Raw genomic sequence first — 26,449 nt, forward strand, 5'->3', positions numbered from 1 at the left:
ACTAGTTTCAACTAATGAACCAGGTACAGTTATCCCTGGTTACATCTTAGTACTTCAAAACAGGCCCCCTGTGAATCCGTGTCACACCTGGGACTCCCAGCAGAATGAGAAATGTCTACTTCTGTCACTGGTTTCCTCTCCATTTTTTGCCCTAATATCATGGAAACAAGAGAGGATCAGAGCTGTACACACGATGTTTTGAGAATGGAGGTAGCTCTCAGCCCCCCTATTGAGGAACCAGTAGGATCTTCTCTCTCTGTCTCTCTTTTTCACTACTGGTTAAACAAGGAGTGTGGGCTTCCTGACTTGTATGAGGATGCAGGCAAGAGAAGGACTCGATTGGTAGTGTTGCTGTTGTGTGTTTGTACACATGTGTGTGTATGCGTGGAGGGTGATTTTTAGGAAATGTTTCTGGGGACAAGAGCCTAATGGGGACAATAATGAACTCTTTTCTTTTTCATTTCCTAAATTTTAGCTAGAATCAGAAGATACAAGATTACAAGTAACGAGAGAAAAAGAAACAAGAGGTGTAATATGCTCACAAAGTTGAGAGGTTAGAGCTGGAGATGTAAATTTGAAAGTGACGTAGGTAGTAATTTTAAAATGAAAAAGTGGGTACAATCCTCAGAGGTCTAAAAAAGTACGTTTTGGGGAATGGCCAGTGATAACAGGTATTATGATCAGGCCATGTGTGTGTGTGTCTGTGTGTTTAAGAGAGAGAAAGAGAAATACCTAGTATTTATTGAGTACCTCTGATGAGCCAGCACTGTCATATCAACTCTGTGAGGTAGGTGTTAGAAGCAAGTTAGCTCCATTTTTCAGAATGAAGAAAATGAACACCCAGAGAGGTTAAGCAACATGTCTGAGTCACGAAAGTAGAAAATGGTAGAGTCTGGCTTTGAACATAGATTTCTGTCAAATAGTATGCTTTCCACTATACCTCACTGCCTTAAATATAGGGGCATTTTAGGCTGATCTTTAAGGACTTCAGGGCTTTCTCAGCACCAAACTACTCCTCCTTCTGAGATAGTATTCCTTAAATTAATGTTCCCTCTCCTTCCTTTCCTTCCCACCTCCTGTACAATGTATCCCTTATAAATTTGTATTTGCAGTAATATTGACTTAATACTAATGCTGTATTTGGATAGTCCTGTGCTTTCATATCACTGAAAGTATGTGGGGATGTGACAGAAGTTGAGAGTAGATCAGTGAGTCCACAGATTCAGTGAACCCATGGACTGGGTATTTACTGACTGTTATTTGCTTGGAATGGTTCTCCATTTCTCTTTTTCTTCATTTGTAACTTTCCCCTCCTTCCAACTTTTTCAGCTCTACAAGTGGCTGTTGGATTGCCCTTTTTCCTTATCCTTTTGTGTCTCTATGTGATGCCATTCGGGAATTATTCTCCCTGCATTCAAGAGAAGGACAAATTGGGGCCCAAGCCGAGCTTCTTTGGACATAGAGGTGCACCCATGGTAGGTCTGAGCATGATGGACGTGGTGCGTGCAGTTGTGCACGGATGTGTGGGTGAGAGAAGGGCAAATAAGAACCATAGGAACTCCTAGAGAAGTAAAGGGTTGGGCTGGAGATGACAAGGATACGGAGTTAAATGCAGAGATTGGACTTGAACCCAGATCTGTTTCTCTTTATTGTTTGTATTTCTCAATTATATAATTACATATATATGTAAATAATTCTCAAATCAATTATAATTCTCAGTCCATTTCTCTTCATTTTGCCCAGTGACATTGCCTCAGATGAGCAGATCCCCGAATCAGATTGGGTAAAGAGAATGTAGGCAGGTTCTTTGAAGAAAGAGCCAGTGGAGCCAAACTTTGCTCTAAAAGCCCTTGCATTACTGGGCTCCCTCTGTACCCTAAGAGGGACGTTGACAGACAAGACTCTGGATTAAGGGCCCGGTGTCCTTGTCTTCCACAGCTGGGGCCTGAGAACACCATGATGTCCTTTGAGAAAGCTGTTGAACATGGAGCCTTTGGCCTAGAGAGTGATGTGCATATAAGGTAGGAAAGAAGGGGCCAGGGTGGGAGGAGGGAAGACCAGTGCCCTGGAGGACTCCAGCCTGGCCCCAGTTGTAGAGAGGGCAAGCCCTGGGGAGTTTCTCCCATGTTCACGTGGGACATCTGCACATCGCACACATACATGAACCACTTCTCCTTTACAGACTGTACATCTGTACCCCTACATGCTCAGTCACGGGCTCATAAACCATGCATACTCTGTATAGTCTCCACATAGAATTCAAATTTCTCCCCACTGTAAACATGCATACAGCTTGTCCCCCTGCCCTACCTTAGCAGTGTATTTAACTAACATTCCCTGGGCAGCTACTATTTTCCAGGCCTTCTTCTGAGTACAGGGGAGAGGCAAATGAGTAAGACAGAGTCCTGCCTAAGAGTTCTTCCCAGCCAGTGAAGGAGACATGGCATATTTACATATCCACAGTCTAAGACTATCTGCCTTCTGGAGAAGAGTAAGGCAAATGCAGTGGAACCTCAGTGGAGGAGGAAAAAGCCATCTCCTACTCTGTGAAAAAGATCTGTGTGCTCAGAACTGTGTTTGGGTTGAGCCTTGAAGGAAAAATACCATTTACCAAGCAGAGATGGGGAAAGAGAATAATTGGGGCAGAGGCAACAGCTTATTCAAAGGCATCTAAGTGAGAAGTAAGAAGTTTGTAGATCAGTGAGCTAACAGGCGTGGATGGCGAAAGTAATACGCTTTGAAGACGAGAGAGCTGTGTGAGGGGGAATGTGGCTGCAGGACTTACTGAGACTGGATCATGGAGATCCCAAAATGTGTGATGGGCATCCATGATGGGTTTTTGAGGGCAGATTACCTGTTGTTTTAGAAAGACTCATCTAGCAATCTGCGAGGAAGAATCGTCTGGGTAGTAGACTATAGCAGTGTCGAGGGGAAAAGAAAGGAAGACTTGGATCAGAGCAGGGGTGAGGACCAAAAGACATGCTTTTCTGTAGAGTCTATGTACCTGAGCAGCCGAAAGTAGAAAATGCGGAAGCAGAAGTGGACTATAGTATGGCTATGGTAGTGAATGTGGTGTGTACTACTCCCTTCACAGCCATTCTGTGAGGCAAACAGAGAAGAAATGAACATCCTGTGTCACAATGAGTGGTTTGAATCTGGATTCAAATAAGGGAAATGTATTGCTAAGGAGATAAGGCCCTAGGCACACAGTAAAACCAGGATAGAACTAGATTCCCTGACCCCAGACTGGGGTTCTTGACATTACCCAACAATGACAACTGTTCCATGCAGCATATTTGGATCAGGATTGAAACTGGATGTTTTAGCAGGTCTTCTGGGTTCATTTGTACAAGTGCCTGTTGGTCGTGGCATAATGCGGTAATGGTGCTGAGCCAGCAAGCTCCTGGCACGTTGTTCTCTCTTCTCTTACTTCTGTCTTCAAGTTCACTTTAGATGATCCTCCCAACCCCAGTTTCTCTGCGTGTTGACATCTTCATTTACAGTGATCCTCTCCTCCACATACCTCCACCATCCACAGTGATGATCGTGGCTTAGGCTTCATCATTAACAAAAATTGCTTATCTGTCATAGTGCAGTCGGCACACCAGTACCACAGCAGTAACTAGAACAGGAAATGTAGTGTCAGGTAACTAAATAGTTACCTCAGTTTACTAAGTAGTTCCTCTTTTAAGAGGAGCACAGGACCCTGGGGAGTGCAGTGGTAGCAGCTACTGGAACTTCTACACATTCCACCCTGTTCTCTCCAAGAATTACAAAAATATCAAAAAAATTTAAAGCTGGACATAATTCACAAAGCAACTGACAGAAGACTCTGAAAGGTGAGAGAAAGAAGGTAGACTGGCTGGATTCATAAGACTGAAGGAACTTCCTGCTAGGGAGCAAGTTTCCTGTTGTTTATTTTTTTCCTCATGTATCCTGACGTGAGCTCTGGAGAGACCTGACCCAGAAAGACCTATAGCTTTAGCCAAAAATAGCCCCTCAAAAAATCTGCTCTCTCTAGCCAAAGGACTGGCAGAAGGGTCGTCCAGCAGGATATAAATGTCTTGACTGGACCCGTCCTACTCAGGTGAACAGCACACAGAAACCCCGTCCCCTCTGTCCACTTGAGGTTGCAGTCCTGGAGACTGTGGGCAGGTCCCTGTTGTCTATTTCTTCCCTGTAATAAGAGGTGGTGCCCCTCTCCTTTCTCCCTCAAGTTGAGAGTGAAGGGAGATTTATTGAGAGAAGTTTTCTAGAGAAAGTGATTTTTTTTCCCTGTGGTGTAAAGTACACTTAAAATAAAATTTACCATTTTAACCATTTTTAGTGTAGTTTAATGGCATTAAATACATTCACCTTGTTTTGCTTCCATTACCACCATCCATCTCTAGAACTTTTCCATCTTCTCATAACTGAAACTCTACCTGTTAAATAGCATCCTTGATCTCCCCTCCACCCAAGCTCTGGCAGCCACCATCCTGTTTTCTCTCTCTATGAATTTGACTATTCTCGTTCTGATATAAGCAGAGTCATACAATATTTGTGTCTGGTTCTTATCACTTAGCATGTCAGTATTCCTCTATTTCGTAGCAAATCTCAGAATTTCTTTCTTTTTAAAAAAATTCTGTCAAAAATCATGTAACCAAATTTGCCATTGTAACTATCTTTAAGTGTACAGTTCAATAGTGTTAAGTATATTCACATTGTTGTGAAAAAATCTCTAGAACTTTTTCATCTTCCAAATCTGATAATTTGTAGTCATTAAGCAACGACTCCCTCTTCCTTCTCCCTCAGCTCCAGCTAACCACCATTCTGTTTCTATGACTGACTTCTTCAGATATCATATATAAGTCGAATCAGCGTATTTATCTTTTGTGACTGTCTTATTTAACTCAGCATAATGTCCTCAAAATTGATCCATGTTGTCGCATGTGACAGAATTTCCTTCCCTTTTCAGATTGAATGATATTCCATTGTATATGTATACCACATTTTGCTTATCTGTCTATCCACTGATGGACATTTGGTTTGCTTCTGTCTTTTGGCTATTTTGAATAATGCTCGTATGAATGTAAGTGTGCAGATACCCTTTCAAGAATCTGCTTTCAGTTCTTTGGGTGTATATCCAAAAGTGGAATTGCTCGATCACATGGTAAACCTATGTTTTAATTTTCTGAGGAACTGCCTTGCTGGAGAAATGGATTTTAAAAACCTGTATATAAAATCCCTGGCAGACCTTTGTATAACCTATGCATGAAACCACACAGTAACAACATAGCAGAAGATTTGATAACTGAACAATTGTTTGGAACACCATCCATGTTTTAGATTGACCTCTGGGTAACCCATAGTGTGAAGGTTGGAGAGGCGCTGCAGAGCCTTTGAAAGCTAAATTGGCATTTGTGCCACAGACTATAATTGTGAGCTAGGACATGTATTCAAAACCTAGTATGTTAACTATCTGTTTAAATAGATTTTAATAGGGAACCAAATCTCCTAAAACTCGCAATGCCCAGGATACAATCCAAAATTTTCATCAGACCAAAACCTGCAAAAATCTCAACTTAAATGAGAAAAGATAATCAGTAGATATCAACAGCAAGAGAAATGGATGTTGGAATTATTATCTAAGAATTTAAAGCAGGTATCATAAAATGTCTCTGACAAACAATTATGAACGCTTGTTAAACAAGTGAAAATGTAGAATGTCTTAGTAGAGAAACAGAAGGAATAAGGAAGAACCAAATGGAAATAAAAGTTCTTCAGACAAAAGAAAATGATTTTAAAAGTCAGCTTGTGTACATATATCAAATTATTATGTTGTACACCTAAAACTCATAAAATGTTATATGTCAATTACATCTCAGTAATACAAGGGAAAAGAAGTCAACTTGGAACATCAGGAATAAAGAAAGACCCAAGGAGAGGGTAATATATAAATAAATAAGGCAATTTTCCTCCTAGAGTTTGAAAATTATGTTTGATGGTTAAAAACAAAAACTATAATATTGGTTCTGATATGAGTCTCAATATATTTTGAGATATTTAAGACATCTATATCATATAAAGGAAGGAGGTAGGATAAAGGGACCTAAAAAGTGTTTAGTTTTATACATTCTCCTTGAAGTGGTAGAATGTTGACAACAGTGGAATATGATAAATTATACATATATATATAGTAATCTCTAGGGTAACCACACCAATAAATTATATAAAGAGATACACAGTTGACCCTTGAACAATGTGAATTTGAACTGCAGAGGTCCACTTATAAATGGATTTTTTTTCAATAATAAGATAATAGAGAGACTATTGTGGGCAAGACTTACATTGAAGTAGATAACCTATCATTTGAAGTGGATATCCTATCATTACATAGGCATCAGATGAATGATATTTAATATAAAACTAGTAGTATGTTAGTTTTCTTTTGTAATTTTGCTTTCAAAGACTTACTGTTGGGCAGTATGTACCTCTCTCTCTGATAATTTGAGAAACTGTCTGTCACTCTGTCATCACAGGAAACATTTGTCCCCATGCAAGCATTGCAGCCCAGGTTCCCAGGCCCCAGGTCCCAACCTGTGCAAGCACTGCAGCAGGGTCCCAGGTCCCAGATCCCAGCCTGCCTACAGCTAGCAGTAATTCTGACAATGTAGAAATGGAGGAGGGTCAGACAACAAAATAGAGATTCCAGAATTGGACCCCAGTCCACACCTGTTTTCTTTTCCCCAACAAAGGTGAAAGATCAGTGAAATAAAGATAGTCTTTTGAATAAATGGTGTTGGAACATTTGGACTTCTATTGTGGAGGCGGGAGTGGTGGAGAACTTCATCCTATACCTCACACCTTATACAAAAATTAAGTCAAATGAATCATTTCTGTCAGTATTACTTACCTTTTAACACCCACGATGAACAAAATTTCAGACATTTCAGTAAAGATGTGCTATGCCAAGCCATTTTAGAGCCTGAGGCAAAGGGAAAAATCAGTAATACTAATTCTGTTTATATTTGAAATTTAGTATTTTGTTTATCAAGGATTTTTACATTAATTTAGATTTTTAAATATTCCATTAAAGTAGTATTTATATGGATTATTCATTTTTTGGCACCTCCCTTAAATTTTACACCTGAGGCGAGCGCTCTACTATCTTCCTATTTGTTTTCTCATTTCCTGCCACTTTTTAGATTAACAGGGTATTTTTTAGGATTTTATCTTCACTGCTGGCTTATTAGCCATGCCTCTTTTTTTATAGTGGTTGCACGATCTTTAATCTATCACCTCTTTTTTTGGTTATTATACATTTTTGTGTGAAATACAGTCTTTCAACAGTGTACTTCTGTTTTCACCTCTCTCATCCTTTGACCTGTTACTGTCATCTCCCAATACATTGCTATTAATTTTTGCTATAAACAGTTGATAATTAAAGAAATTTTTTAAGTAAGAAAAAAGTTTTAACTGTTTACTCGTATCATTTCTGATACTTTTCATTCTTTTGTGTAGATCTAAGCTTCCAATTGGTACCTACTTTTTGCCTGAGAACATCTTTTGTATTATACTGCAAGTCTGCTGGAAATGAATTATCCACTTTTTGTTTGTATGAAAGCATTTTAATTTTTCCCTTCATTTTAAAAATTAAGTATAAGTTTATTTTGTACCTTGAGGTGATTTTGTGTGCCAGAAACATTTTACTTCGATTAAAATCAGAGAAATATTCTATTTATTAAACTCAAACCCTAGTTTGTTCTCAAGCTTTTATATTTAGCTTATTAATGTTATTCCACTTATAAGTCTCACATTTTAACCATGATTTTTGAGAGCTTTTGAATAATAGTCAATGCCTTTTTAGTTAATTAAATACTTTAGATGTTTGAAACGACAATAATGGATTTAATAATTTTCTTTTTTAGGTATTCCAGTTGCCTGATTTCAGCCTTTTCAGAGTACTTAGTAATTTTTTATATAAAATTTAACATGTTAAATGTATAACAATATTGATTTTAAATGTTTTTATATCTTTCAAATCCTTTTATAACTGTACAGAGCTTTGAACTTACAAATCTAGGTCAGTTGCCCTACTCCATATTTTAAACTGGAATTACAAAGGTAACCTGAGCCAACATATAAATTTATTTAAAATACTAAATACCCAGAGATTCCTTAAGTACAATAGTGATAACATAGGTATGCTTGTTTTAAACATACATGTATTTAATTCTTCTTTCCACTTGAGATATACTTATTCACCAAGAAAACAACTGTTGTCTGGGCTGCTTTCCCAATGAATGTATTATGGTGGCCTTTTTTATTTCAAATTTTTAAAATTGTGGTAAAATGAAAAAACATAAAATTTACCTTCTTGATCATTTTTAAATGTATAGTTCAGTGCTATTATATATATTTATAATGTTGCATAACCTTCAGCCATTCATCTCCATAACTTTTTATCTTGTAAAACTGAATCTCTATACCCATTAAAGAATAACTCCCCATTTCCTCCTCCTCCCTGACCCCAGCCCGTGACAATCCCAGTCTACTTTCTGCCTCTGTAATTTTGACTACTCTAAGCATCCCATGTAAGTGGAATCATACAGTATTTTCTTTATGTTACTGGCTTACCTCACTTAGCATAAAGTTCTCAATACTGTAGCATATTGCAGAATTTCCATCTTAAGCAGGATGAATAATATTCTGTTGTATATACATACCACATTTTTCTTCTCCACTCATCAGTTGATGGACGCTAGTGTTGCTTCCACATTTTAGCTATAGTTAATGATGCAGTCATGAACATGGGTGCATATATACCTCACTGAGACCCTGCTTTCAGTTCATCTGGGTATACACCCAGAAGTGAGATTGCTGGGTCATAAGGTAATTCTGTTTTTTATATTTTGAGGACCTGCCATACTCTTTTCTACAAGGATCTGTACCACCTTATGTTGTTTTCTGTTATTTTTCATAGGAGCCATCTTAATGGTTGTGAGGTAGCATTTCATTACAAGTTTGGTTTGCATTTCTCTACTGATTAGTGATGTTGAGCTTCTTTGTGTGATTATTAGCCATTCCAGATCTTCTTTGGACAAATGTCTAGTCGAGTACTTTGCTCATTTTTGAATTGAGTTCTTTGGTTTTTTGTTGTTGAGATTTGGGAGTTCTCTATATATTCTAGATATTAATCCCTTATCACACATGATTTACAGTATTTTCTTAAAATCTGTGGGTTGCCTTTTTAGGATGTTGATAGTACATTTTGATGCATAAAATTTTTAATTTTCATGAAAACAATTTGTCAAATTTTGTTTTTGCCTCTGCCTTTATTGTCAAAGCAAAAAAAAATTATTGAACAATCCAATGTCATGATTTTTCCCCTGTTTTCTTCTAAGAGTTTTAATATTTTATTTCTTACATTCAGGTCTTTGATTCATTTTGGGTTAATTTTTGTATATGGTATTAGGTAAAGGTCCAGTTTCATTCTTCTTGTGTGAATATCCAGTTTTCATAGCACTATTTGTGGAAAAGATTGTCTTTTCCTTGTTGAATGTTCTTGGCACTCTTGTCAAAAATCATTTGACCATATATATGAGGGTTTGTTTCTGGGCTCTCTAGTCTATTGATCTATTTGTCTATCTTTATGCCAGTACCATACTGTTTTGATTACTGTTGCTTTATGGTAAGTTTTAAAATCAGGTAGTGTGAGTCCTCTAGTTTTGTTCTTTTTTTCCAACATTGTTTTGGGTATTTGAGATCTCTTGTGATCTCATATGAATTTTAGGATGAGTTTTTCAGTTTCTTCATAAAATGTCATTGAGGTTTTGTTAGAGATTGCACTGAGTCTGTAGATTTCTGTTGGTAGTATTGACATCTTGATAATGTTAAGTCTTCTAATCCATGAACATGGGATGTATCTCCATTTATGTATGTCTTTTTGCATTTATTTCAGTAATGTTTTCTAGATTTCATTGTATAAGTCTTTCATTTCACTGATTAAGTTAATTCTTAAGTATTTTATTCTTTTACTAAATGGATGCTAAATGGAGTTGCTTTTGTAATTTCCTTTTCGGATTATTCAATCTTAGTGTACAGAAATGCGGCTGATTTTTGTGTTGACTTTGTATGCTTTACTGAATTCGTCTGTTGGTTTTATCTTGTGTGTGAGTATTCTTAAGGTTTTCTACATATAAGATCATATCATCTAAAAACAGATGTAATTTTATTTCTTCCTTCCCAGCCTGGATGCTTTTTATTTCCCTATGTTGCCTGATTGCTCTAGCTAGAACTTCCAGGTCTACTATGAATAGAAGTTCCAAAAGTAGACACCCTTGCCTTGTCCTAATGTTAGAGAAAAGGCTTTCAGTCTTTCACCATTGAATTAAAATGTTGGCCCTGGGTTTTCCATGTGTCTTCAATTATCTTGGGGTAGTTTCCTTCTATTTCTAGTCTGTTGAGTATTTTTATCATGAAAGCGTGTTGAATTTTGTCAGATGCTTTTTCTGCATCAGTTGAGATGATCATGTGGGGTTTTTCCCCTCGTCATTCTATTTATGTGGTGTATTACATTGATGGATTTTGGTATGCTGAATCATTCTTGCATTTCAGAATAAATCTCACTTGGTCATGGTTTATAATCCTGTTAATACATTGCTGAATTCTATTTGCTGGTATCTTGTTGAGGATTTTTGCCTTGCTCTTCATTAGGGATATTAAACTGTAGTTTCCTTTTTTGGTAGTATGTTTGTCTAGCTTTGGTGTCAGAGACTTAGATTCTCTTCACTTTTCCACAGTCTTTTTCCATTCTGTTCCTCAGACACAATAACTTTTATTGTCCTGACTTCAAGTTCTGACTATTTTTCTGCCTGCTTAAATTTGCCTTTGAACCCCCTCTAGGCAATTTTTTATTTACTTCTTGTTCATTTTAGTTCCAGAATTTCTTTTTGGTATCTTTCTAGTTTTTTTTTTAATCCCTTTATTACTATTACCATTTTATTCATTTATTGTTTTCTTGACTTTATCCATATCTTCCTTTAGTTCCTTGAGTATCTTTAATATGGTTGTTTTAAAGTCTTTGTTTAGTGTATCTCACATCAGCTCTTTTTTAGGGACAGTTTCTGTAGATTTATTTATTTTTTTCCTTTGAATGGGCTGTACTTTCGTATTTTTTTATGCCCTGTGGTTTGGGGAGGATTGAAAATTGGACAGATTGTATTATAATAATTCTTAATGTGCAAGTGTACATGTGTATGTGAATTCTTATATTTTATCCTTGGTATTCATTAATATTCATGAATATGTTGGTGCACATTTTTTATCAAATTTTGAAGATTTTTTTACTTTCATTTCTTCATAATTTTTTTCTGTTCTTCCCCTCCTCTAAAGACTCCAGTCAGCATATATAGTATTGCTTGATACTGTCTCACAAATCATTTGGATAAATTCTATTCCTACATCTTCAGATTCACTGATCTTTGCATCATCTGTAATATCAAATCTGTTGATAATTTCATATGATGAAATTTTCATTTCAGTTATCTTATTACTTAAGCTCTAGAATTTCCCTTTATTTTTTATTTCTTACTCTTATGTCTTCATTATATTCATGTTTTCCTTTATATCTGTTATATATATCATTTATGTTTTACATAATTTAGTATCCTTATTTATTTATTCTGTCATCTCTTTCATTTCCATGTTTGCCATTATTGGGTAACTTCTCCTGGTTATGGGTACATTCTCCTGCTTCTTTACCTGCCTGGTAAATTTTGTTTACATGCCAGACATTGTGGTGTTACCAGACTGGATACTATATTTGCTTGCTCTTCTTTCAAGAATTTTAGACTTTTTCCAGCAGGGAGTTAAGTTAATTGAAGATTAGTTCAATCTTTTGGAGATGTGTTTTTATGCTCTTTACTGGAGGTTCTAAAGTCACTCCATTTCTAAATTATCCCCATTTTAAAGGTATGGCCCCCTGGAGTTTCTAGAGATTGCCTGTTTAATTATTGAGATCTCTGCTCTCACTGGATGGAACTTAAGTGTGAAATGTCCGAACTGTCTTAGAATTTTCTGGTAATTTTTCTTTTCCTTGAAGTTGTTCTTGGCAGGCGTCATGGAGTTTTACTTACTCTGCAAGGTAGGTTACACATTGATATTTAGCCATACATGCAAGGGAACTTTGCATATTTTCCTGGCAGTCTTTTTTTTTTTTTTTTTCAGTATAGTTCAATTCCCAGTGGAACTCTAGTCCACAAATTCTAGCTGTCTTAACTTCTCCTTCATCTGATACCTTTCTCCTCATTTCAGCACAATAGCTGAGTCCCTTTTAGGTTTTCCCTCCCATTGCTACAGTCTAGTACTCACTGACAAGAAGCAAGCCTGGGTAATGGTAGAGCTTAATTCATTTGTTTGCCTTTTCTCCAAGTCCTTCATGCTATGTTCCTTGTTGCTCATTGGCTTAATAAGTTATTTCTTTATTTTATCTAGTTTTCTACTTGTTAATGGGCAGGAAGCTAAGTTTCAACCCTATTACTCCCTCATGGCCATTGCAGAGTTCTATTCATAGGTATTTTTAGTGAGAAAGGAAGAGAGATTCTTTTTTTTTTTTTTGATTAGAAAAAATGTTATATGTTTTAAAATTCTCTAGTGCTACCTTTAGAGAGATTCTTACAAAAGCAGAGTTTCTTGAAGGTAAACATCAGAAAAAAGAATGAGGAATGATATCATCTGAAGTGTCTAGAACAAGAAATACTCAGGACAGGTGCCTAGCTGGAAAATGGATCAGAGAAACACAGGAAGATTGTCTGGGTCCCCACTTAGTATGGCTCTGGGGACACCATAAAAGATTAATCCCTAAAGCAAACAAAAAATTGACATCAACTGTAAATTAGGACTGGTACTTAGTCCTTTACTGATACTTAAAAGGGAGAAAGGAACCCTAGTAAGACTTCTGACCTTGATGGGCTTTCTGAGAACCCTATCTGCCAAGGTGACTGAATTCAGCCTGTTCATCCCTTCCCCTGTTTTCCTCCTCTGCCTGCAGTTACGATCGTGTGCCTTTTCTCATGCATGACCTTAGCCTGAGAAGAACAACCAATATCAAGGAAGTCCTGCCAAATGCCTCCCTCCGACACCCTAGCCTGTTTAATTGGGATTTTCTGTCTACTCTGAATGCGGGCAAATGGTTTTCACATTCACAGGTAAGACACATTCCCCAGGTCAGAAAACCTGCATTGAATCCCTCTTTTGTAGGAGGTCATGTGCTACTCCTGGAGATAAATACACTATGTACAGTGTAATTTTGATGCAAGTGTAAATGGTTCTACCTGAGAGGGTTGGAGAACACTTCATGCAAAGGTATCATTTGAGCTGAAAGATCATTACTAAGGGGAACCGTGGGCAGTGATGGTGGTTTGTTTCAGAGATTACAGTACACTGGAGCAAGAGGGGATATGGGGGAGGGTGTCTGTGTGTAAGAAAGAAAAGAGAGGAAGAGAAGGAGAGAGAGAGGAGAGATATTAGGAGGAGATGGGAGATAGATTGGGAGAAGAATCAGGAAAACTTCTTGAGAGGAGAGGATAGCAGTGCTTAAATCACAAGTTAGAGAGTTGATAATTATTCAGAGTATTCTAAAGGTAAAACAAAGGGTCAGATTTGCATGTGATAAAAGTCAAGTCTGCCTTCTCAAGCTAGGTTAAGGAAAACATAACAACTTACATTTTCCAGATTATCACATGTCTAGGGGAAATCCATGTGACCTAGGTTTTATCAGTCAGATATACTCATTTTGAGTGTTTGATTTTGACGATAAACATCTGAGCAGGACAGACAGCAGACATTCATATTGCTAGCACCTGTGGCAGCAGAGAGTTGGGGGTCAGTTACCAGGTAACTGTAATTAGGAAAATGAATCTTAAGGTACTTTTGATTATGTACTAAGGGTGAAGTGGAATTTTATTAATATTTGATGTTAATCTAGAGGACTGACTGGATCCTTTTTCATGTTAAAATAGTAGAAATTAAAGAATTATGTAAAGATAGACTTAGCCACTTCAAATTCGTTCTGTTAACTAGTGTTAATATAAGGGATAGCTGCAAGTTGATTTTTAATTACTGTGTCACCTCAGAGTACTTATTCTCATGAGTACATTGCTCATAAATGCTGTTTCCATATGTGAAAATGATGGGATCAATCTGATATTCCAGGTTTCTGTGTATGTAGGCTCTGTATATAAGACTCATCATACATGAATAACTAGACGCATACAAACTAGGGATACTTTATTAGAATGTATATATTGGATTAGTCAGCCAGAGCTCGTGTTTTGGCAAATGTGTGTTCTGAGTGAAAAGGCTGTTACTGTATCTAATGTTTAATGTATGGCTCGTAAATGTCTTACTTATTGCAAGTGGTAGGGTTGGATATGTTATTGTAATAAATTTTGGTGGATTTTTTTTTTAGGATTAACAGTTTTATTTTAGCATATTTAGATGGTACACTTGCAGTGTTTACTTATAATAATACTCTGGCTCCTGCAGAGTATCCTGAAACCTTGGCTTCAAATATGGTTTTCTAGGAGGCTTTATTTTTAGGTTTGATTGTGGAGCTTTCTTTACTTGCATGTTGTGTAGTCAGAGGTGGTCAAAGTGGTGTTGGCACACAATTTAAAAGATTTGGATATTTGGATAATTTTCCATAGCAAAGAAATGGGTTTTGTTTGTGAAAATCATTCAGTATTACTCTTCATTTGATTGATTATAATTATGAGTTGATGATGGTGGTGAATTGATTATTTTTGTTGATTGATTTGTTAGTTAATTCTTGAGATTATTTCTGAAAATTCAGTAGTTAATCTGATCAACACTGAAATAAAAATAGATATGAAAGTTCTGGGAGTTGTCCCTGGAGGCTCAGCTGAGTTGCTGTTTCTCCAGCAAAAACATTTCTATGGGGCATTTTTATATCCATTTGTGAAAGTATATATCTCATAATTACAATGATATATAATTTTCATGCATATAGATAGTGAGAAGAATACAAGTTATATTTAGCTTGTAAATGTGGAAACAATCAGGGTGACAAAACACACTCAAAAGCAAAGTGAGAAACCAACATGCATATAGTCAATACAACAGAAATAATGAAATTACATTGCTAGTTGGAAACAAACTTAGTACATTAATTCAGTTAATATACTCTATGACAGTAAGGCCTTCCTTTGGAATTGTCTTCTCAATCCAAACTCATTTGTATCTCTACTGGACAAAAATCATTTTGACTTTTATCAGTTTTCTACAAGTCAACATCTAACTTTATTTTGGCCATAATCAGTAATAAATAGTAATTCAAAGAAAGGTGCATTCTGCTAAGAGTTAGATGACCCTTAGGAGTTTTCAACAAAAATAATCAATAAACAATCAATAATAAGAATAGAAAAGAGTTTTGTTTGAGCCAAACTGAGGACTAATGTGGAAGCCTGCTTCCTAGATTACTCTGAGAAGAGGTTTCTGTGAAGCATGGCTTCAAGCACAGTTTTATATCTTGTCAGAACAAAGAACGTTAAATAAGTCAGGGATACATTTCTTCAAGATTTCCAAACAAACCACACAGATCAGCACATATACAGCCAGTCAGCATGGCCTTGGCACCTGGGAGGGGAGTCTTATCTAGGGAATTACAAGCATTGGTGTCCCAGGATGGGAGGCATTTAATCTTTATTTTTAACATGGACATTCTTTACTTGGGTTCATTGTGCCCTTTTCCTTAATAATTAAAGCAAATGTACAGTGCATGTTGATAGACCACAAACAGGCTGTTTTAGTTAGCATATAATTCAAGTTAACTCATGTGTAAGTCAGAATGATTTCCCTATATCTATCTCAATATGTGAAAATTTGTTTTATCACTGTGCTTTTAGTAAACAATGTATTACCATGATAATACAAGGTCCGGCTGTCAACTTTTTGCCTTGTTTCTAAGTTTTGAATAATTTACATCCCCCTCTTGTGATCATAAATAACTTTTATAGACTATTGAGAGGCTGATCTCGTGATTTCGTGTTACTTGGCTTTATTAATTTCCATTGATGCAATAAAAAGGGTCAGTTAACCCACAAAAGGTTCCTGGTTGTATAATCAGGAAATCTAGAGTCAGGTCATGATGAACAGCTGCTAAGGCTATTAAATTAGTTTCTGTCTGGAGAATTTTTAGGGAATCAGGAACTTCACTTATAGTATTCTCTCTCACTCCAGAGTTCTTTTATCATTATTATTACTAAAATAAGTTTATTTGTACCTGGTTTCATATGTGTACCTGCAAATGTGGGCAAATCCCTCCCTCCTTTCTCTGCATATCAATGACTTTCTTACTACCTGTAATGCTGGGACAATGTACAACAACAGACACCAAGGTACAACAGCCAAGACTCCTAGACATCAGTGTCCTTAGTCGGGGCTGGGGGCTTGTCATACTGGATTGAATGAAATGTATTCTCAAATATACTCCTTCAGATATGGCATTGATTACACAATTTGTCCAATTGTATCCCAGTGAAAAGGAGGACAAATTTTTATTCAACTTATGCAAGTGACTACATTGCCATGAAACATAGAGACTCAGTGAAAAGTATTTGTACCTGATCTGAGGGGTGGTGAGAACAAGATGCCAAATAATTTGTACAAGTGTAACAGAAGAAAGTCCAAAGAGAATGGGTGTTTTCATATGTCCATCAGAAAATAGAATGTTAAAAAGAGTACCATAAAATTCCAAAATGAATAAGCATGATTAGATTGCCTTCATCAATTAATTCATCTGGCATAGTTAATGTCCTGCTATATCTAAGGTTATCAATGTGCTTCTGCAGAGTTATCTGCTCCTGCCATAAAATTTAATCTTGAAAATTTGACTCAGTCCCCTAATATAAGATTGATTGATGTCTAATTGAGATGACAATGTCAGCTTACTCTAGGAAGCCTGTTTCCTTGAGTTTTTTCCTTGCATATCAGTAGATAAGAGAGTATCTGTACAGTCCTTTTAAACAAGATTTTGAGTTTAGCCTTTCCAATTTCTGATTTGTATCTTATAGAAATAACCTTCAGACAAACATGGGAATAAAGCAGAAACAACATGATAATTAAATTGAATATATTTGGTTAATTTATTATAGTAAACAACAATGTCACAAAGGAGAATAACATATTCTATTACTAGATTATAATACATAATTTTTTTTAATTTGGTCTGTTTTCATTAAGGGTAAGAACATATTATTGGCATTGAGAATATTAACAGCTCTCCTGGTACTTCCAATCCATTCTTTAAAACTGAAAAAATTGTCAAACTCTGAAACATTTATATTATTATTTTACCTGCACAATATTAACTGAGAAGGTCAAGTTTCTCTTTTTATATTTTACAACTTCTACCATATTGAGGGCTTAATACGTGGGCAGTTTTTATAATAGTGTTGAGCTATAGATGAAGCATGAACATTTCTACTTCTGGCCATGACAATTTACAGGTGCTAGACATGTCCTGCTGCCATAAACAACTGGAAAACCAGACAAAAGTGATGAAATAGCCATTCTCAGATACTGGACAACAGGCAGTGCAGAACTATGATCCATGAGAGAAGGGAGTAGGTAGGAGAGCCTTATGGTTGCCCTCATGTTCTGCCTAGAGGCACTTTCCAGCCATCACACAGCAGGAGGAATCTAAGCAAAGCATGGCTATCTTGTGGAACTGAGGAGAGAGAGATTGGATTTTGGGACTATCAAGGTGACTGGAATTTTGAGGGGTGCATTATCAGAAAGAAGAGCACTCTCTAGAGAAAGGCCTCCAGAGATCTGCATGGGGTCTGCTTGAGTACGTAGCTGCTATCTAAGAGGCACAAAGGTAGGGGGAAGCTCCACAAGGCTGGGCCAAGTACTACTAGGGAGCTTTTAGCTGAACCATTCTAAGAACTCACGTGGGTCTGGAAAATATTCAAGTTCTAACTAGACATATTGAAAGACAGCCTTTGTTGGACATGTGGACCTTTCAGTAAAAACCTCAGAAAGGTCACACCTTAGTAATAGGGCTAAACGAGCCCTAGATTAAAGGCTTTTTTAGACCCACTCTAAAAAATACCAAATTGCTTTGCTAGTAACATAAACATCTGCCAAAAAATGTACTGCACTTTAAGACACAACAGTATCAAGTACTATTGTCCAAGGTCCAATAATAAAATTACTAGGCATACAAAGAAGTAGGAAAATATGGCTTAAAACCATGAGAAAAACTACTCATTAAAAAAAGATGCAGAAAAGACAGACCTGATAGAATTAACAGAAAGGGACTTTTCAAAAACTATTCCTAATGTATCAAGGATTTAAAGGAAAACAAGAAAGTAATGAAATCCCAATCTGTCCCTTCCCACCCCCCCCCACCCCATTGGCAACCACAAGTTTGTATTCTGTGTCTGTGAGTCTGTTTCTGTTTTCTGTTTCTGTTCTTTTTTTTTTTAGATTCCACATATGAGCGATCTCATATGGTATTTTTCTTTCTCTTTCTGGCTTACTTCACTTAGAATGACATTCTCCAGGGACTTCCATGTTGCTGCAAATGGCGTTATGTTGTCGGTTTTTATGGCTGAATAGTATTCCATTGTATAAATATACCACCTCTTCTTTAACCAGTCATTTGTTGATGGACATTTAGGCTGTTTCCATGTTTTGGCTATTGTAACTAGTGCTACTGTGAACATTGGGGTGCAGGTGTCTCTTTGAAGTAGGGTTCCTTCTGGACATATGCCCAGGAGCAGGGTTAGTGGGTCATATGGTGAGTCTATTCCTAGTCTTTTGAGAAATCTCCATACTGTTTTCCACAGTGTCTCCACCAAACTGCATTCCCACCAGCAATGTAGGAGGGTTCCCTTTTCTCCACAGCCTTTCCCGCATGTCATTTGTGGACTTTTGAATGATGGCGATTCTGGCTGGTGTGAGGTGATAACCTCATCATAGTTTTGATTTGGATTTCTCTGATAATTAGTGATATTGAGCATTTTTTCACGTGCCTATTGACCATTGGTATTTCTTCCTTGGAGAATTGCTTGTTTAGGTCTTTTGCCCATTTTTGGATTGGGTTGTTTGTATTTTCCTTATTAAGTCATGTGAGCTGCTTATATATTCTGGAGATCAAGCCTTTGTTGGTTTCATCTGCAAAAATTTTCTCCTATTCCGTAGGTTGTCTTTTTATTTTACTTATGGTTTCCTTTGCTGTACAGAGAAGCTTGTAAGTTTTATTAGGTCCCATTTGTTTATTCTTGCTTTTATTTCTATTGCTTGGGTAGACTGTCCTAGGAGAACATTTTTGAAATGTATGTCAGATAATGTTTTGCCTATGTTTTCTTTTAGGAGGTTTATTGTATCTTGTTTTGTGTTTAAGTCTTTGATCCATTTTGAGTTTATTTTTGTGTATGGTGTAAGGGAGTGTTCTAGCTTCATTGCTTTACATGCTGCTGTCCACTTTCCCCAACACCATTTGCTGAAGAGACTGTCTTTATTCCATTGTATATTCTTGCCTCCTTTGTTGAAGATTAGTTGACCAAAAGTTTGTGGGTTCATTTCTGGGCTCTCTGTTCTGTTCCATTGGTTCATGTGTCTGTTTTTGTACCAATACCATGCTGTTTTGGTTACTGTAGCTCTGTAGTATTGTCTGAAGTCTGGAAGAGTTATTCCTCCAGCCTCTTTCTTTCTCTTCAGTAATGCTTTGGCAATTCTAGGTCTTTGATGGTTCCATACAAATTTTATTATGATTTGTTCTAGTTCTGTGAAATATGTCCTGGGTAATTTGATAGGGATTGCATTAAATCTGTAGATTGCCTTGTTAGTAGTTTTCTCTCCTCCCTTCTACTAAAAATTTATCAATTTTATTGATCTGTCAGAGATAGTATTTGGTTTCATTGATTGTGGCTCAAATCTTTATTATTTTATTTCTTTTGTTGCATTGGATTTGATTTTATATTTTTTCTAGTTTGCTAAAGTGAAATTTTAGGTTACTTTAAGTCTTTTTTTCTTCCATTATAAACATTGAATACAATACATTTACCTCTAAACACTGCTTCAGCTGCATGTTGTAGATTTTGATATGTTGCATTTTAATTTTTATTTAGTTCAAAATACTTATAAATTTCCTTGAGCCTTATTCCTTAACCACATGGGTTATTTCAGTTTTTTTCACATTTTTAAATGTTTGAAGATTTTCCAGTTATCTTATTGATTTCTAGTTTAATTCTGTTCTGGTCTGATTGCATACTTTGTATTTCTTTTCTTTCATACATATTAAGGTTCATTTTGTGGTTCAGAATATGGCCTGTTTTACTTTCCCAAGTGCACATGAGGGGGGAATATGTATTCTACCATCAGATGAGTTCAACAAACAGCAAATAAGCATATGAAAAGATTTTCAATATCATTGGTCATTAGGGAAATGCGAGTTAAAACTACAGTGTAATATCCCTATTCATTCATTAGAATGTCTAAAATCAAAGAAACTGACAATAGCAAAAGCTGACATTCCTCAGGAATGAAGACAGAAGGAAACGTGGAACTTTAAGATTGAAGAAATAGTAACAGATATGGTAAACACGAGGTTGAATAGGATAGACTACTTTTTTTCCCTTAATTTGAAAAAAAATGTATGACTGTTAAAAGTGAAAATTATAACATTTCTTACGAGGTTTTCCATGTATGTAGATGTAATATATAATTACTATAACATAATAGGGAAAGGGAGAAGCTATAGGGACCTATAAAGCTGTAAGAATTCTACATTTTACTTTAAGTGTTAAACTGTTGACTCTAGATGGATGGTGAAAGTTCAGAGTAGGAAGATAATTTGTAAGCTTTATCGCAACCACGATAAAGTATTACAAGGATATATAGCCAAATTATAGTTTTATATATATATAGTTATATATAAATATATAATATGTATGATAAGTTAAAATGGCATGCTAAAAGAAATTTAAATAACCCAAAAGAAGGCAAGAAAGGAGAACAGAGGAACAGAAATAGAAGGGACAAGCAGAAAAAAAAAATCATAAATTGCAATACTTAAATGCAACCGTATTAATAATTACATTAAAAGCAAATAGACAACATCAGTTTTAAAACAGATGGAATCTGAGTGGATTGAAAAAACATTCAACTTTATACGTCTGTAAGAAGCCTGTTTCAACTATAACCTGTATGTTATTTTTAATCTGTTTTATAGGTTAAAGGTGAAATAATGCAAAACATTATACCATACAGACACTAATCAAATGAAATCTGAAATGGCTATATTAATATCTGGCAGCGTGAACTTCACAACAAGGAAAATTATTAGTGATAAAGAGGGACCTTACATAATTGTAAAAGGGTCAATTCATCAAGAACACATAAAAATCCTAAAAGTGTATGCAATGAACAATACAACTTCAAATTATATAAAGAAAATCTGATGGAAGTTAAAGAAGAAATAAAAAACTCAACAACTGTACGTTTCAATACTCTTTTTACAGAAATTGAAGAACAAATAGACAGAAAAGAAACCCAAACTTATAGAAGGTAGACTGTGTTCTGGGTCATGAAACAAATCTATAAAATTTAAAAGAATAGATTTGTACCAAGTGTGTTCTCTGGCCAAGATGGAATTAAACTAGATATCATTAACAGAAAGATACCTAGAAAATTCCCAAACATTTTCTTTTCTTTTTTTCCTTTTTTTAACTGTATAAATTTGACGTGCTGTGTAAATTTAATGTCTGTATCCTGTTTCTTTGATACATTTATATATTATAATATGGTTGCTATTGTAATGATATTTATCACATAACATACTTACAGTATGATAATATTGTCAGCCTTCAGTTTACTATAGGTTAGATCTCTATGGCTTATTTAGTACTTGTTACAAGATTGAACCCTTAAACACCATCCATCTTTTTTCTGTTTGTTTCAGCATGCATAGTTTTATGTATTTATCTATTTGTTATTTTTATTTTTATTATTTTTTAATTGAAGTATAGTCGGTTGACAATGTGTTAATTTCTGATGTACAGCATAGTGATTCAGTTATGCATCTCTATATATTCCTTTTCATACTCTTTTTCATTGTAGAATATTACAAGATATTGAATATAGTTCCCTGTGCTATATGGTAGGACCTTTGTTATTTATCTATTTTATATATAGTAGTTAGTATCTGCAAATCCCGAACTCCTAATTTATCCCTCTCCCCTCCCCTTTCCACCTTGGTAACCATAAGTTTATTCTCTATGTCTGTGAGTCTGTTTCTGTTTTGTAAATAAGTTCATTTGTGTCACTTTTCAGATTCCACATATGAGTGATATGGTGTTTTACTTTCTCTCTTGGTTCCTTTTTTATGTCTGTAATTGTGGGAAATCTTTTCTGTTAGTCTTTAGTTGTTCTCATGGATGGTCTGCCAATGGTGCGCCCATCAGAGGAGGTAAACTCAGGGTTTTTCTGCTCTGCCATCTTGGCCACACCTCTAATTGTCCTATTTCTCAACCAGTTGATATACTGGATCATCCAGTGGCCCTTCTACTTTTAATTTCTCTAAGCATAGGCATAGAAAACAGAACTTTTTAGTATTGATTTTACTTGAGTAACAAGCTGTTTTTGTGGAGAACTTAAGTTTGTCTTGATTTCTAGCTTGTTACTTACTAGGGTTTTATGAAAATGTTCAGTCACAGGTTATAGATCATCTAAATTGTCATTGTCCCATTCCAGCTTATTTTCTGAGTATGTGTCCTTTATGAAATATTTTAAAATAAAACTGGATTTACTTAAGCTATTTGATTACTCCATATCATTCTTAAAGCTAGAACCTAGTTTTAAACTCTCCTGGAGTCTCCTTGAGAAGAATAGTGAGAAAGGGCCACTTGCGAAGGATGTCTAGGGAAGGAGAAGAAAATGAGAATAGGATTTTAACAGGTGGATATAGCCAGGAAGACAAATGAGCACTGGAGCTGGGATTGAATCCAATTCAGTTTGAAGCCAAAGCTTATTTTCTTTCCATTACACAAAACTAGAACAGTGAGAGAACATGTGGGAAGCCAATGCAACTGAAATGGATTGTATTACCCTGAGTTATAGAAAAAAAAAGAAGGGTTAGAAAGGAAGTTCAAGACAAGAACAGGAAGGACCTTCAGTGCAGGCTCTATGATTTAGAATAAATGATTCCAAGTACCATAATTACCTCTGGAGATGACATTTAATTTCTCTCTTTGAAACTCTTATCTCAGGACCAGTATTTCAGAGGACCTGATGGGTTGAATAGTAATGGACCAACATGGACATAGCACTGGCTGTGGGGATAAAGAGCAGGAGAATTGGAAGATGCTTTTGATAGGAGCCAATGTTTTCTCTGATGTACTTATTTTTAGATCAAACCATTTTACCATATGAAACCCCTATCAGAGGCTGATAAAGAAAAAGCAGGAAATCAGAAGATTCCAAAACTAACTGATTTATTGGAACTTGCACAAAAGGAAAAAAAATTGGTGATATTTGATCTTAATAGCCCTGTACCAAAACATCCTGCCAGAAAAGAATTTGTCCGCCTTGTAGTAAATGTGATCCTTGCTTCTGGAATTGAGCAACATCTGGTATGTCTATCTCAATATTTATGGTAGAGGTTGGGAGATAGGTAGCATGTCCCAGGGGCATAGCAGTTGAACCTGATCTGTCTTTTAGCTCTTCCCAGGGATCCTTAAATAATTTTGCTACCTATAGAAATGGAGTTAGTTGCTTATACAGCTACATGTGGCAATCACTTCTGTCAGTGGGGGAAAACATTGAGACTGCTGTTCCAAACCAAATGAAATGTCATCACTCTGTTAAAAGGGATTGTGTGTAATGACTGTATGATGTGACCTGTACCATTACCAACACAGAGCTAATAGAAAGTGCTAAGGCTTTGAAGATCAGCTTTTATGAATGATATAGAAAGAACATCTGGTTCTTATTTGAGCAGAGATTTGTTCGTCATGTTTTCTTTGCATTTGGGCAGTCAGTTATTCCAAATCTCTTGAATTCTAAGCATATTGAAGGAAAGCTATGAGTGAAACGTGGATATGTCTTTTTGCAAAGAGAAGTGTTTCCATAGATGAATCATAATAGCATATTCTGTTGGCAGGAAATGACCCCTCTCAAAGATAATTTTTAGTATCATAAGCCAGAGGGGATGTTTATGATTTCCACCTTTCATCCACACCTTCTAGCTCCTCATCCACTTTGGCTAGTGTGGTGACAACGATGGACCCTTGGTCCCATGATGTTAACTGGGTAAACTCAGCTCCAGAACAACCCTGGTGAAAGTCCCATTATAATAAGAGTTCATTAGTCAGTATCAGGCCTGGTTTACACCAAGGGCTAGAATCTCTCTACTCCATGTGGACTGTTACCTGTGCTGGAATAGGGCTGCACCCATTCAACTTGGGGCTATTTGTATCTTGACTGCTGATTATCCACTGAAAGACATCCTGTTTCTCCTTACAGATTGTTTGGTTGCCAGGTTTTGATAGGAAGTATGTCAGGAGCACAGCTCCTGGTTTTCAGCATGTGGGCCGGTTATTCACCATTGAACGCCTTACAAAAGAAAATATCAGTAGAATAAATGTTGACTACAAGAGGTTGTTCTACAACGGGCTGAGGTAAGTGACCACACCTTTCTTGGTATGTGTTACCTTACTTGCACAAAATCTGTATTCTAACCAAGTTGCTTAGGTCCCTGCTCCCATCTCAGGATTTCTGTATGGCTGTTTTTTTTGGAATTGCCTATTTTCCTCTTCTTACCCTTTTCTCCCTCTCTGCCAACACACATTTATCAAGATAGACCTTGTTCTTGGAACATATTTTTCAGTCCCTTCTCCCTTATGCTCCAGTCTGTCATTGTTCAACCCACTTCTGTGTATACTTGATGGTTTTGTTTTTATATAATGTGGTCATTGAAAAGTTGTTGATTTCCTATGTCATTACCAGATAGATTACAGCACTTCATAAATAGCTTTGTGATCCAGATATCTAGATCTCTTACGGAAGTAATTAAGAACATAACTAAATCATTATTTAAAAAAAATTGAAACAGTCAAGTATGAGAAGAAACTAAAATGACTAAATACCACATTTATAAATATAGAATTAGAGATATATTTTCAGAATTAAAAGCCCCTGGGAATAAAATTGTAACTTTTTCAAACTTAATTGTTATTAATCACTGCTTATGTTAATCCCTAGACCCTTTCTATTAGGTTTTAAAATAGTTTTCTTGGACAATTTTAAATGCTTCATAGTTTCCTTGGACATATACATGTAGCTATAGTTATAGGTATAGTTATATAGATGTAGATATAGTTGTAGATATATATCACAAATCTCCTTAGGCTAGTAAAACTTCCCCTAGATACCTTTCTGTATCTCAAGCCATGAACTAGGGTGTTTGATGCACCTGTGTACTTTTCCTGCCTCTTTGGTCATGGTGAAATTGATCATAAGATATGTCCTTTTTCTTTCAGCAGTAGAAAATTATGTATGTTTTACCTCTATTTCCCAGTAAGAAGATTTCTCTTTACCCAATTTCTCTATTTTGAGAAGTTGTCTCCTTTTACTATTTTCAAATGGGGAATGGCTCTAAGATGATTTCTTTCTATCATAATCCTAATTTAGATTAATCTAGTAGTTGAAATTAATTATAATAGCTTCCACTTATTGAGCTTTTATTATGTGTCAAGTAGTTGGTAAGACCACAGGCTCATTTTCAAATCCTGGCCTGCCTATCAGCCAGGTGGTGACTACACTTAGGACTTAGACAAGTTTCTAATCATAAGTTTTCTCATCTGTAAACTGAGGGTAATAAAAAGTTGATGAAATGATTACACGATTAAATAAGATAGTTCATATATGCACATAGAAAAATGCTGGACAAATGTAGGAACATGACAGATGTTAGCTGCTGTTTTATTATCACAGTCCTCACACGCTGTGCCCTAGAAATTACTGTCATCCTCATTTTGCAAATGAGGAAACTTGCCTCTAAAGAGGAAAAGTTCAGGGATGTTAGTTAATTTACCAAAGTTGATACAGTTGGTCAGTAGGAAATCATGCTGAGATGAAATATAGGCCTGACAGACTCCAGAGTATATTCTTTCACTAGTAATTCTTTAAAGTCATTCCCTGGTCATAGTTATGTGGGCATAGTTTCAACTGGTATCAGACTTAAGAGGGATCATATCCTATTAGAAAGTCAAGCAGTTTAATGTAGCTCAGCAAACATTTACTGAGTAGTAATATATACATGTACCATGCTAGTTTTATGTGAAAAGTCAACACAAGCAAGGCATCATCCTTTTTCTTAAGGAAATCATATATTCTAGTGAGGAGAATAAGGATTTTTCCCATATAACTATACTTACAA

General features: G+C 36.0%; 1 protein-coding gene across 13 annotated transcripts in view; it reads left to right on the forward strand.

The window, feature by feature from the left end:
- The window catches only part of LOC102526140 (glycerophosphodiester phosphodiesterase domain-containing protein 4-like), a 100,734-nt gene that overhangs the window by 49,388 nt on the left and 24,897 nt on the right, over window positions 1–26,449 (forward strand). For 10 of the 13 annotated variants that reach the window (XM_072969135.1, XM_072969142.1, XM_072969145.1 and 7 more), the window contains 6 exons: window positions 476–553; window positions 1,330–1,475; window positions 1,939–2,021; window positions 13,034–13,190; window positions 23,421–23,642; window positions 24,535–24,689. In XM_072969135.1, coding sequence (XP_072825236.1) covers window positions 476–553; window positions 1,330–1,475; window positions 1,939–2,021; window positions 13,034–13,190; window positions 23,421–23,642; window positions 24,535–24,689 — 841 coding nt within the window. The remainder of the gene's footprint in view (window positions 1–475; window positions 554–1,329; window positions 1,476–1,938; window positions 2,022–13,033; window positions 13,191–23,420; window positions 23,643–24,534; window positions 24,690–26,449) is intronic. The other 3 variants (XM_072969141.1, XM_072969144.1, XM_072969146.1) reach the window with 2 other exon arrangements.

Source organism: Vicugna pacos, chromosome 10 (assembly GCF_048564905.1).
Source record: "Vicugna pacos chromosome 10, VicPac4, whole genome shotgun sequence".
NCBI lineage: Eukaryota > Metazoa > Chordata > Mammalia > Artiodactyla > Camelidae > Vicugna > Vicugna pacos.